The 14,078-nt window shown below is 40.8% G+C and overlaps 2 protein-coding genes across 6 annotated transcripts in view; both read right to left on the bottom strand.

The window, feature by feature from the left end:
- The window catches only part of LOC306705990 (uncharacterized protein), a gene marked incomplete at both ends in the record, with an annotated part of 31,997 nt that extends 30,809 nt beyond the window's left edge, over window positions 1-1,188 (bottom strand). The window contains one exon of the mRNA XM_079172903.1: window positions 1,137-1,188. Within this exon, the coding sequence (XP_079029029.1) occupies window positions 1,137-1,188 (52 nt within the window). The remainder of the gene's footprint in view (window positions 1-1,136) is intronic.
- A 1,491-nt stretch (window positions 1,189-2,679) lies between these two features.
- LOC306706756 (uncharacterized protein) lies at window positions 2,680-14,078 on the bottom strand. Of its 5 annotated transcripts, none has more exons than XM_079173944.1 (7): window positions 13,640-14,078; window positions 11,209-12,298; window positions 10,911-10,970; window positions 7,526-7,638; window positions 5,422-7,348; window positions 4,515-5,065; window positions 2,680-4,200 (listed from the first exon to the last, which is right to left on the bottom strand). In XM_079173944.1, exons 4-7 carry the CDS (start codon window positions 7,623-7,625, stop codon window positions 3,578-3,580), a joined length of 3,201 nt encoding a protein of 1,066 aa, XP_079030070.1. In that variant the 5' UTR covers window positions 7,626-7,638; window positions 10,911-10,970; window positions 11,209-12,298; window positions 13,640-14,078; the 3' UTR covers window positions 2,680-3,577. The 5 variants fall into 5 exon arrangements, with proteins under 5 accessions (XP_079030070.1, XP_079030068.1, XP_079030069.1 ...); XM_079173942.1 differs by having other exon boundaries at window positions 10,911-11,493; window positions 12,212-12,298; window positions 13,640-14,077; XM_079173943.1 differs by having other exon boundaries at window positions 10,911-11,493; window positions 13,640-14,077.

Below are 14,078 nucleotides of genomic sequence, written 5' to 3'. Positions count from 1 at the left end.
CTCCGAGCCTCCAGAGCGCTTCCGGGTTCCCAGCGCCACGTCAGGCGCGCACCGATGACATGGTGACGCATCACACAGTGGAAGAAGCCCACACATCTACATCTGTCCCTCCAGAGGGCCAGGTCGTATACTCTGATCGTGAATCTTTAACCTGAGCTTAATACGGCCAATAAGTACCCACTTAGGGTAATGAGACCGGTACTAAGGCTGTGAACCAATCCTCTTCAAGACGAGCCACGATTCAATATCTGTCAAACTGCATGCGGGAGTCAGAGATACAGCTTTCAGTAGGAGAAGGTGGAGTAGCATAGCTAGACTGCCGCTTCCAGTCTGCTGTTGGCCTCGACTTAAACGTGTTTATAGAAGGGCAGTCGACTGCGTCCTGCCTTAAGTTGTCCCATGCCATACTGACTCTGGCCGTCAAGCTCGCCTCCTCATTTCCACAGCCCCGCCAGCAGACAATTCCAGCGTCCTCAAACTTATTTCCCCCCCCACCAGTTTCACCACTCTTAGCGGTGCCCAGCCTCTACCCACTCGCACGTAACCTACTCGAAGGTATGTAAAGCCAAATTACGCCTAAACGGCTGCCCCTCACTTCGGACCTCCTCACCTGCAGCATCCTCACGCTCTGCTCAGGTTATATGTCCTCCTTCATGGACAAGGTATTAAATCCACATTCTTGCTGGCTTCTTTCGCTGCTCAGAGTTCAACGTGTCAGACACCACGTCCATCCTCCCTACACAGTCGTCTATCACCTCAAATGCCGCAAGACCAACCGATATGGTCCACCTCAACCCATCTAACTTTCCCGACCAGACTCCGTACGAACTCATCCGCAACTACTTAAGCTCTGGTTCAGCCAGCCGAACTCCCCCGCAAGATCCCCTGTTGCGATATCGGGCTCACCACCACTTTCGCCATATCTTAGCTCGTTTACTCGGTGCCGCCTCCACCGCTTCAAGCCAAGGAATTATCGACGACTTCCTCAAGATACTTGGTCGTTGGTCTTCCCCCGCGTACCTCTCATAAGTTCGTTCCAAACCGAATGACACCAGAAACGCCCATCGGCATCTGTCTTCATATCTTTTGGGGACTCTGCACCGCCAGAGCTTCCAAAGAGATAGCCCCCACCCTACAGTCTCCATTCCCCCTGTTCTTGCCAGCTACTGGACACCAGCGGTCCCCCATCGATCGCCTAACCTTCTTTCTACAAACCCTCCTCATTTCTTCTTCCTTACATTCCTTAATTTCTTCATCCCTCTACCTCGACCCCTACCCCACATCCCATCATCCCTCTACCCCTACCCTATTCATCCCTCGACCCTTTCCGCTTCTTAAATCTAACAATCATTCTATTATGCAATAAACCTCTCGAAACTCATACTGTTATTGGCGTGGTCCTTGTTAGTGAACTCTGTTGTGTTGAATGTTGTCCTTCCTGTCTGTCCTGTTCACTTCACCAAGGTATAAAAATATATATATATATTATATATATAAAAATATATAATAAATAAAAAACTGTGTTAATGGGTGATAAAATAATTGTCGGCGTTAATTAATGCGTTAACGTGATAATAACGCGTTAAGTTGCCCAGCACTAATATATATATATATATATATATATATATATATATATATATATATATTGTATATATATATATGTGGGCATGTGTGGCTAAGTGGAGAGCAGGGCCGTCCTTCAATCAGAGGGTTGGCGTGTATATATATATATATATATATGGCATACCACTATGATTTAATGGTATATACCAGTGATATGAATGGTACACCACTATGATGATGAGGATTTGTGCCTGTACAAATGATTCACCCCCACCTTTGAAAAGCATTGACTTTAACTTGACCACAGCCTCAATGGACAGCTCAACCTCTTCCTCCCCTTCTCTGGACTCCTTTTGACTTCTGGAAAAGAAGAAGTCTGTGTTCTGTAATAGAAGCGCCAGCAAGTGTCCACAGCAGACCAGGCCCTCTGCTGGTGAATTAGAGGTACTTCTTAACTCTATAAGCGTCACCAAATGTGTGAATACTAATTAGAGCTTCCCCTGGTTGAGATGCTAATGTTTAAGATACTGTTTAGGGTATTTAGGTGCACTTTGCATGTTAACCAACAGAGAGAAGCAGAACACTAAGAGGATGGCAGAGTGTGTCAAAAGTGAATCAAATGTCTATGTGGAGCAGTGGGGTGCTGTCGGTCTAACTACACAACTTATGTGTCATAAATCAATACATCGGTTCCACAGATGTGTGATTTACTGGAGCTGAGGTTTTGACCCAGTTAAAATGAGTCTGGTGAGCAAGAGTACTGTTCTGACCATTGGCCTCCTTCACCTCCTTCATCTCCTTCACCTCCTTCACCTCCTTCACCTCCTTCATCTCCTTCATCTCCTTCACCTCCTTCACCTCCTTCACCTCCTTCACCTCACTGATACTCTGCTCCTCCTCACCAGTTGGGTGGCTTTAGGTAACCACTTCAAACAGTGCCGGGTGGTGTTCCTGTGCCGGCTGCTTCCTCCAGAATCTGATGCTTCAACTAGATGTGCAGTCAGTGTTGCTTTGTGTACTCCGGTTGGGAAGGTTAGGGTGTAATGTACTGCTGCTGTAAGAAGGTTGTCGATACAGATATTTCCACACAACGCAGTAAATGAAACACTCGTAGAATCCACTTTGATTGAGATTTATTGATAGACAACAGATGGTGGGGCAGGTGAGGACAGTGCAGGTTTTATCTGAATGAAAATATATATTATCATCATACACTAAATGTAATACATGAAGAGAAAATATCTAACAAACTTATAACTGACAAGGATTAACAAAATGTTCGTCATGCTAACTTAACATAAACAACTCAAGCATCAAGGTACTCAGAGAAAGAAACTCACATTTACACTCAGAACTCATCCCCTATATATGCTCTGATCCAGGCCACGCCCACTTCCTGTTTGTTAAACTAGCCAACACAAGACGTGCTATCTGTCACAAACCATGTCCGGATGTTGTTGAGCATTAAAACCTCGGCTGCTTCTTGCCACGATAACAAACGATGTCTGTCACATTAACACGTTGATGAGGTTTGAAGAAGGGAACCAGAGGATTCTTCAGTACGATGCAATGACAGTCACAACAGCCCAGTCCATTGTGGATGGAAGAATAAATGATATCCATGAGAACAAACATTCAATAATTATCAAACGTACCTTTTCACTGAGCCTAATGATAACGTACGGGCAGCATATGTCCACTAGATGGTAGTGAATGAAGGATGTTCTGTGTGTTTGTACAAACGTCTGGTCCTCGACAGGAGAACTCCTCATGGACAAACTTCCATCATGTTTCCATCATTAAGAAATCACACATTTCAGCTCATTAAGAGAAAGTAAGCGTCACGATTTCTGATTTGTGTTTGGTTAAATGTGCGACACGGTTAGAAAACTATAATTTGTATGCAGTACTTTTACTATAGTAATATTATAGAGCACTCTCAAAAATAATTCAGAAGCTCATTTGCATTGTACACCAACAGTTTTACATGTTTCATGTTTCCATTCACATGATATCAGACTGGGGTGTCCAAACCCAGGGCCTTTTTAAACGCACTCTGTGCATCCTCAGCTACCATGTTGAGGAACATATTCAAAGCTTTGTAGGTGGAGGTATAAGAGAGGCTCATTGCTGCTGGGATTCCAAATAATGGAATAAAGCTAGACCCTTTCTCTGCTGCCATTAATACAGCTAAAACCACAGATGAGCACATCAGCTTGGTGATGAGCTCTTTGCTGATTTCAATTCCAGCCAAAGAGGATTTCATCACTGCTTTGAGATCATTCAAAGGCACACCTGAACTATCAGCAAGCTTCTGCAGTGAAGAGCTGTCAAGACCAAAAGTAACTTGGTAGTGTCTGATGACCTTAGCCAGCATGGCTGTATCAGCGGCAAAAGAGAACCCAGGAAGTGGTGCAGCTGCTATGCCTGCAGACATTAAAGCAAGGTACTTTATTTTTGACTGTAAAGCCTCTTTCTTCTGGCTGATGATCCCAAGACTGAAATTGGGTATTTCCAACAGTAGAACATCTCTCTTGTGTGCAGGAAGTTCTCTCCTCAGGGTCTCCTCCAACAGATGGAAATCATAGCGGTGGAGCTCAACGCTGGACACCAGGAAGACTTGTTGAGACTTAACACCTTGTTAGTCCAGACAAAGAGAACAGAGAAGTTTATTTCAGATGATATCGTACAATTAGAAACAGCCCCAGCAACCCTCTCCAGACCCAACACAGAGACAGGTAGCCTGTGTTGTTTTAGATCTGAGGAGATGAGCAGTCAGCCCAACAGACCCTCATTAGTGGCTCTGCCAGTATCACACGACTCAATGTACAACCCGTCAGCTCTTCTTACTTCTTTCTGCCTTTAGATGAGCAGAGTCTGCTTGTAACCATTGCTGCAGGAACCTTAAAGTTTTAGGCATTTGTGATCTTCTGCTTTAACCTCAGACTTACCTTCAATGCAGTTTTGCCTGATCGTGTTCAGAGTCTTTTCTTCATTGAACTTTGACTTCTGACGTCTTTTTTCGTTACGTACGTCATCGTCAATCTTTGAGCGAACAAAGTAGAACTTTTTCCCCATTCTTTGAATCTCTTCAGCGAGCTTCTTATCATTTTCTCTGAAGCGATTCGCTGAGATGATGATGAAGAAGTCAAACTTTTTGAATCCAACACGCTCCAGGTACTCGTCAGCTGGGAATTTGGTGGTGCCAATACCAGGAAGATCCCATAATACAACATTGGGATGGTGTGGATGGGGGTATCGTGTAACCTCTGAGGTGGTTTCTGTAACCCCAGTGGGGGCGGCTCCCTCATCCCCGTCATCTAAGCCTCTGAAGGCATTAACAAAGGTGGATTTACCAGCGCCGGTCTCTCCTGTGATGCCAATGTTTAGTGGAATATCATTCTGCTGATCCAAAAGAGTCTGGATCTCTGCAGCTGCTTCAGCAGGTTCCCTGGTTTGGAGAAGTTCTTTAACTTGTTCTTCAAAATCATCCATAGCTCTCCTTGAAAAATAAAGAAATACAGAAATCATTGTACTATTCTATTTTGGGGAATTGCAGTAAATATATATTCACCCTAATCTAATCATGCACACAAAAGTAAATATTATTATTAAACACAAAATGAAGAGATTGCATTGAGATAAATGTATTATTCTGAATGAAAAACATTCCCTCAACAGACTGTGATTTCATGCATACGACTACAATCACAGTAGGACAACGCTGCAGTGACAAGCAAAGAGAAGTCACCAATGATGACTGAACATTGAACAAATCCAACTTCAACAGTCTTAACAGTGATGCTTTCTTTGCTTCTGTCGGCTACACCACAATCACATCTGACCCTGACAACATACTCTGTCTCTGGCTGAAGTCCTGGAATGATCGCCTTTTCAGCCGTTGACATCATTTGGTTCCATTGGAGATCTTCCTCTTTCCCCCCGTTGTCTGTTTCGGCGTACTCCACGATGTAGCTCAACATGTGGACATCTTGTCCAAGCTCAGCAGGTTTCTCCCAGCTGACTGATATCTCACTTGAGTTTGGTTCAACTCGAGGTTTTCCAGGAGGGCTGCAAGGTAAGGTTTTAATGGAACCACTGACTTCATTGGCTGGCCCAACACCTGCTGAGGTCACTGCTCTGCATCTGAACACATACTCTGTGTTAGGACTCAGACCGCTCACTGTGACTTCTTCATCTTTGGATGCTGTCTTCTGTTTCCATCCATCCTCTCCACTGACACAGTACTCAACAGAGTAGGAGGTGATGTTCTCTGCTCCAAATTTGGGAGGAGAAATCTTCAGCGTCACACTGTTGTGGTTTATGTCACTTACTGTTCCTGCTTCAGGCTTTGAAGGTGGCTCAAAGTTCTCACTGACAGGAAAACCGTCTTTATAAAGGTAGATGCTTGAACCTTTCTGTGCCTCATTTGTTAATCCAAAAGTCAAGAACTTAATGTTCTTGTTCTCCTTGTTGGCTTCTGCAAAATCACTGAACAGCTTTGCTTTAAGCCTCATCGCTTCTGCGACTTCTTTTGAGGCGTACCATTGGTCCTTCTCTACATCTTGAGTGTGAGCATCTTGAGAGCTGCCTGGTGTTTGTCTTAAATAGTTTGATAAGGTTGAGAGGTACGATTCAGCTCTTCCCAGTGAGGTGAAGACAAAACACACCACATGTTCTGCACTGAGGCTTTCTTTGAACAGATCATTTTGAGATGGAACGATCTTTGTGTTTTTCATCATGTTGGTGAAAGACTTTAACATGATGATTTCTCTCTCTTTACAGTCCATCCACTCGTTCAGGTTGTTGCTGTTGAAAGGAGAAGAACATCTTTTCTTCAGAATCTCTGCGAGCACAGCCTCCTCTTCTCCTCCTCCTCGGATTGATGGAAGTTTCTTTGCAAAGGTTTGTTGGAGTTCCAGTCTGAACTCAGAGCACATCTCTTTAAAAGTTGTAATGTTTTTGCCAATCTGTGGGAACTGCTGTGCAGTGGTGGTTCTCAATGCATCATTGCACCTCATTTCCAGCTCACTGAAGTCCTCAAGGACACTCTGGGATTCTTGAACTAATCTTAAACTTATCTGACGTACAAGTTTAGCAGCAGAAGAATCTAAAGCTGTCAGTGGCAACAGCCAGACCTTCATTGGTACGGCGTTTTCTCCGTTGGCTCCCAACAGTCTTGGCAGACTTTGGTAGACTTCTACTGCATCCTGAAAGGACACAGGATTCTTTTCAAGACAAAAGTCTCCATGGAATTTGCAGGAGAATTTGTCAACATTTTCTGTGTCCTTGTCTTCCATCTTCAGGGAACCTTCACCTTCTATCGTAGTGTTGGGAATCTTCTTGATCATCACCTTCAAGTTACCCTGAATGTCTTGATGATCTTCCTTTTCAGACACCTCACGGTCAAAGACAAAGAAGGCTTGTGCCCCATAAAGAATAGCTGTGACTACATGTGTTGCTAATCCTTTATCAAACACATACGGATGCTTCACATTGCCTCTTCCAAGATGATTCATGGACAGTTCCTGGACCTTTGTGGTAGCTTTGTAGGTCAGTGTTACTCTGGCCTGATTTCTGGAAGTCTTACTGTCGTTCAGGTATTTAGCCGATCCCCCAACCTCCACCAGTCCACCTAAGAAACTGGCCTTCAGTGATGCTTCAACATTTAGAGCTGAAGATTTATCTGCAATAGATTCAGATGTGACTATTTCAAAACCATTATACTTCTGTGGTCTTTCACCAATATGACTCATCAGGTCCTCACGGTCCCACAATGTCATTCCTGCAAAAGAACAAGCAAAAACCTAATTCAGCTTCCAGAACCAACCAGACAGGAGAAGGTGTTCTTACGTCCTACAAGACTGATTAAACGATCTGAGATGAAACATTGTTGAATATGACTTTAAATACAGAACGTTTGGCTGTAATGCATTAAGTATCTTTACATCTCAATCCTTACCAGGGACGAGTAAGTCTTTGCGGCAGTCGTACAACATGCCGAGGCTAAAAGGTCGGCCGAGTGCTGCCACCTCCATCGTCCCGCTGACTTCAGACTCCATCGTTCAGTCTGACCTGGAAAAAACAAACAGTTAGTTGGTTAATTTCTCTGTATTATTAAATTATATTATAAAATAATATAAATATAAATAATTATATTATATGTACTATAAAGTATGTGGAACTATCATGTCCAACCACCCTCACATTTTCACTTTAATTTGATCTTTTTACTAATTTAGATTAATATTTATTTACAGACTTTCATATAAAACAATCAACACAGGACTTTTACCCAAGAGGCCGCTGTTCGTGTCCCGTGGAACCAAAACTTGAGTTAATTATTTTAAGTTACGTTACATAACGGGTTTTCACCCAAACCACGATCTTTATTTCAACCTAACAGAGTAGTTTTGTTGCTTGAACATGAACAAGTGTGCTGCTGGGCGGAATGACCAAAAGTCAATGTTATGGTATTATTTTTTTATATCGTGGTTTCACTTTATTTTCCGGTATTATTTTTTTTGCATGACTATTTTATAATATATGTTTATTGAGGCTTATTCTACATACTAATCTCATCATGTGTAAACTGAAGGCTTAATATATATATAAATACTATATGGTTTGCTTCGCCCCACGAAATTATACAATATACTAAAGAAATCTGAATTAATTAAACAGTTGCAGAAACTCTTATCGTATATATATATATATATATATATATATATACACAGCTTTCTTTTAAAAAGTAAATATTTTCAGATAGTTGTATGAGCATTATTAAATGACCACAGGTCTGTTGTTGTATTTTTGTTGAAATTCTTATTAGCTGCTGACATCAATCAATGAATGATAAATCAGGTATCTCTGGCTGTCACAGGACCGTAGTAAGGCGGTCCAATCGTTTCATTCTGAATATACGTGTTTGTAAAAATGGTGACGCTAATTGAGATTAACTGAGTAACCTGAGTATGCTAGCAGCTTTAGTACAGCGCTCAGTGTGGCAGCAGTTCATGTTTCTGTGTATAGTCAAGGCAAGTTTATTTCTATCATTTCAACAACAAGGTGATTCAAAGAGCTTCACATAAAACATTAAAAGCATCAAAACATGAGGCAAAAGAAAAGGAGATTCAAAAACAATTAAGAACATTCATTGAAACATTAAGAACATTAAAACACTAAAAGCAGAGTAAGAAATAAACACAGTAGTGAAATGCAGAAATGTGTTAATATCCTTGAATGTGGTTGAATTAAAGGCAGCAAACAGAGACGTCTTCAGTCTGGATGTAAAGGAGCTGAAGGTCTCAGCAGACCTGCAGCTTTGGTCCAGATATGAGGAGCAGAACAACTGAACTTCTCCATGTTTAGTTGTGACTCTGGGAACAGGAAGTAGACCGGTCCCAGACCACCTCAGGGGTCGGGATGGTTCATGAGGCAGCAGCACATCAGAGATGTATTCTGGCTCTAAACCAGGGGTATTCAATTACATTTCCAAAAGGTCCAGATTGAGAAAATGTCCTCGTGCAAAGGTCCCGAACACTACAGAAATATCTAACTTGCACTATGTATGTCATATATATATGTGTATATATATATATATTCAAGAAGTCTAGTAGTAACAACGTCTCTGTGTAGTAAACAACTGTCAAATCAAAGAAAGAAAGTACACATCAATTAAATTTTAACAATTATTATTCTCAGTTTTCTTATTTAACTGGATGATTATAAATAAGTAAAATAAACTAAAAACTGCCCGTTAGAAGAAATCACCTAAACGAGTGTGTGCATGGTTAATTAAAGACTGGTCTCTCAGAACACTTCTCTCTTTTAGGAGTTCGTCTTGTGAAATGACGGCCCGACGTACGTAACAATGTCCGTGCTCTGCGATCTCTTTCCTCGTCTGTGTCACGGTGTGTGAACACCTCACTCCAGTCAGGAAACTTGTCAGAATACTCCTATTTGATTGGCTGAGCTGCATCACGTGACGTGTTAATTACAGCGCATTGGTCGGTGTGTTTCCTGCACCGCTGAACAAGTAACAAGTCCTAAATGCTGGATTAGGTGTGCCGGTTAAAATAGTAGCGCCGCGTCAAAATGTAATAATTCTCAATTATCTATCGGTTTTAGGTCCTGGGTCCGGACACAACGGCGCGGTCCGCCTATAGGTGACCCCTGCCCTGCGGCTCCCCGGGCGCCGTCATGGGCAGCCCACTGCTCCCTGATACAGGGTTGGGTCAAATGCAGAGACACATTTCCCCCTTAAAGGGATAAATATAGTATAAAAAATAAATTGAAAAAAGAAGCAAAAGCAAAACATCTACAAAGTACAACTACAAAAAGAGAGAAATGACTCCAGAGACTCAAAACTACCAGAAAAAGAAAAAAACAACGACAAAGAGCTTTAGAATTACTACAGAAACTAACGATGATCACAAAAGAGATGCAAAAACAAGACAACTACATAGATATTCAAAAATACCACAAAGACGCAAAACGACTACAGAGACCAAAAATGACTTTTAAAAAACGTAAAACTTCTACAAAGAGATTCAAAACAAAACAACCACGAAAGAGATGCAAGACTACAAAGATTCAAAACGACTACAAAGATTCAAAACGACCACAAAGATTCAAAATGACTACAAAGATTCAAATCAACCACAAAGATTCAAATCAACCACAAAGATTCAAATCAACCACAAAGATTCAAATCAACCACAAAGATTCAAATCAACCACAAAGAGCCTCAAACGATTGAAAAGTGCTCGTACAGAGTGCAGGCGGTCTGCATCAGAACAACTCATCAAGCGATGAGTTGGATATTGAAGCACACATACAAACAGGTGGTGGCTCTACACTTCCCTTTGACACACCAGATGACAAGAGGACGACTAAAGGAGTGTTTGTGTGTGTGTGTGTGTGTGTGTGTGTCATACATGTGCATCAGGGTCTGGTACACTTCCTCTGCAGAAGTGGAAGGTACTTCGTCTAATGCTATTTATTACCTTATAGGGAGCCGTTTTATTAATCATAAGACAGGATTATGAAACTGTTTCCTGTCACATTCTCTCTGTCTGTAGAACGAGTGATTTCTGTTCTTACATTAGGATCCAACATGTGGGACGACATGTAAAACACTGATTTAGACAAAACTCAAACTTGGAGCCAGATTGACCAAAGTCTATTTCTATATTCTCAAAGATGGACTACAAAAACAATAAACAAGCAAATAATTCTAAAACTAAATCATGCAATAATGTTTATAAACCCAAAATCCTCAGTATCACATAAACACTGAAACATAGAAGCTGTGGACTAAAAGATCAGAGTGTTCAGCAACTTACCTCAGTTTGTCTCTGATCAGGAGTGAAGGAAGAGTTCTGCTTCAGTTCACTCTGTAGCTCCTTTATATACACAGACACACACACACACACACACACACACACACACACACACACACACACACACACACACACACACACACACACACACACACACACACACACACACACTTCCAATAATTTAGACCATTTCCAAGAAACCCCACCCAGTGAAGGTGAAAGTGAAAGTTAATATGTTTCATGTTTTCTCTCTATAAAACAGAGTGATAACAGATTTATGATGTTCTACATCAACACTAACCTGTTTCTTCACCGTTGTTATAAAACATTAACGTGTCTCTCTTGATCAGAGGTCATGAAGACTTCTAGAACTGGTTTTGACACCAGACCACATGAGCCCTCCAGTAACAGCCTCTGCTGCAGGTTTACTTCCTGACTGCAGCAGCTGACCAGACAAGGAAAACGTATGACATTCATGAAGAGCTGCTGGAGATGAACCACAGACCTGTTGGCTTTCTCTCAGCTCAGGTGTTGAGATTTCAGAATGCTGCTCTGTTCAAACCAGTATTAATATATATATAGAGTACTTTATTATACACACACACACACACAGACACACACACACACACACACACACACACAGACACACACACACACACACACACACAGAGATTTTGACAGTGATCTGCCTTCATACAAAACAACTACAAAGAGACACACGACTACACTGTGAATATAAATCTATTCATCAAGAGACTATTCCATTTATTCCACACACTCTTGCTTTACTCTACACTACTAACCTACAACCTCTACACATGTTGTCCTCATCAAATCAACCTGTGTAGATCCTGTGAGTTAGTTGTCTAGTTGTTGTTTATTACCACGTGTCTTTGGTAAACATCTCTCTGCTGTTCTGCTATATCTTTGTTGTCTTTATATCCACATTAATATATTGACAGCTGCTGCTGTCAGGATGTAAACCTGTACAACGCTTCTCTCTAGTGGCTGCTCAACACACTGCTTCAAACACTTCCTTCTTCTACAACTATTGCTGCTTCTTCTGCTGCTTCAAGTGAAGTCAAACCAACTCTATTAGTACAGCTTATTATCTCACACTAGAGATATTAAAGGCTTTATGGTCCAAAACCTGGAACAAGAACTCTCCAACAAGTCTAGAAAAACATCCCAAAATATATAAAGTATGGTAAATCTGTCACTGTTTTGTATTGTATTGACATGTGATTAATGTTTGACACAACGTGACTCTAATCTTTAAACCTTTAGATATAAATTAAATTCACCTCAGTGGAGACGGTTCAGTCAGAGATCCTCCTCTCTGAGTTCAGTTCACCACAAAGAAACGTTGTTTGGACTTTTTAGAATCACACCTTGGTGAAGTGAACAGGAAGGACAACATTCAACACATACGGAACATCCTGGTGAGGTCATGTGACTGAGTTCATTTGTGTACCAATGACATCACTTCCAAAATGTCTGCCTGGCTGGTCAGCACATTTGTCAGAACTAGCTCATTTTAAAAAGCTTGTTTTATTTGCTAAAGATAAGTTTCAACACATTTAACAATTCTAATGCTTTGATAACAATCCTACATTACATCTAAACTGTTCTAAACATGTTCATCAAACTAATTCATATATAAAAAGTTATGAATATGTTGTATCAGGCTTTTATAATCGTCTCAGAAAAACCAAAGTGAAGTATTTGTCACAATAAGAAAAATAGTAAAGAGCTGCTCAATTTATTTCGCTGATTCAATTATTTTTAATTAAAATATGTTCTTTTGTTGAATTCAAAAGACATTTAAACAAATAGAAACAAAATAATGTCAAATTGATTAAAGTATTAGACAAATTAATTATGAAAGAATTATGAAATTATAAAAGAAAAGTGAACATATGAGTAAATAAATCACACAAACAAACTAGATTTAACTCCTATTTTGGTCCTATCTCAAAGTAATTTCATTATCTTTTTGCAGGATTAAAATGAACGATAGTGTTCAGGATGCACTGAAGATCATCCAACGAGAAGACATTCGTGTCTTGTAAAACAAATCTGAAAAAGCTTTTTTGGTTAAAAGTAACCATACAAATAATTTTGATATGTGTTGTGGAAATACGAATAAAAAAGCAAATCTTTGTTACCAAACAGAAATGAGGCCCAGTTGATTGGTTCTCAAATGAGGAATACATGTTTAAGTAAACGACCAATGTGACATATAAGTAACATTTCAGATCTTTGGCACTAGGGGGCAGTATTTAGAAGATATTTTCAGAAATGTCTTCCATTTTGTCCATTTCGTCTGTTTTTATATCTCCTTTAATTTTCCTTGAAGGAAAAATTGGTTTGGGTTCTTATGGGATATTTATATATATCTTGTCTCTTTATTCACCTTTAATTGAATGTAACAGTATTATTAGTCTGTTTACTCGACCCTTCTAAATCTCTGAGGTAAATACATCAGTTCTTCTACAAACTACCACCAACCTTCATCACATTGACATGAACATCAAAGGAGATAAAACATCACAGTGAGTCACTTTTACAAAGAATACATTTCTTTAAAATAAGAACATGAAATGAATAGTTTCCTCATCTTCTCTTTGTCCTCAATAACTGAAGAGTTGCAGCAATAACTTCACTTCTCGTTCTCACCAAACTCCCATAAACCAGCAGACTGAAGCAAAGAAGAGGAAAGGTAGAGTTACCTCCAGAGGTCAGAGTCCAGCTCACTGCTCGTTGACTTGTGGCTCAAACTGATGAATCACAAGAAGAAGAGAACGAGGAAGGTTTTCTGAAGAAGACTGTCGAGTAGATGATCTCACACATCTTCTCCTCACACACCAGCATCAACCAGGCAGCCCAGCTGGACTCAGGATCTTACCTCGGGTCTCTCTCAGTTCACGGCTTTGTGCCTCCTCGACTCCTTTCCACGCCTCCTCGCCTTGCGTCTTAGTCCCGCCCACAGGAGGAGTAGACGTGAGGAGAGAGGAGCTGAGACTGATGAGGCGTCCTCGCTTCAGAGCGTCATGTTAAGGAGACTTCAGTTAAATCTCCATCCTGTTCTGCTATATCTTTGTTGTCTTTATATCCATATGAATATATGGGTTAAATCCCAAGTCTCTTAATTGTCATTTCCTCGCTCCT

Source organism: Pholis gunnellus (genome assembly GCF_910591455.1).
Source record: "Pholis gunnellus genome assembly, chromosome: 14".
Classification (NCBI taxonomy): Eukaryota; Metazoa; Chordata; class Actinopteri; order Perciformes; family Pholidae; genus Pholis; species Pholis gunnellus.
Note: the sequence above shows the minus strand (reverse complement) of the source record. Positions and strands in the feature narration are given on the sequence as shown.

What these genes read in the sequence shown, in the direction of transcription:
- LOC306706756 (XM_079173944.1), bottom strand. Translation starts at nt 7,625, where the DNA reads ATGGAGTCTGAAGTCAGCGGGACGATGGAGGTGGCAGCACTCGGCCGA. An exon ending in CAAAGACTTACTCGTCCCTG is followed by an intron (nt 7,349 to 7,525) that starts GTAAGGATTGAG and finishes GTTCTTTTGCAG; the next exon opens with GAATGACATTGTGGGACCGT. An exon ending in GGACTTCAGCCAGAGACAGA is followed by an intron (nt 5,066 to 5,421) that starts GTATGTTGTCAG and finishes TTATTTTTCAAG; the next exon opens with GAGAGCTATGGATGATTTTG.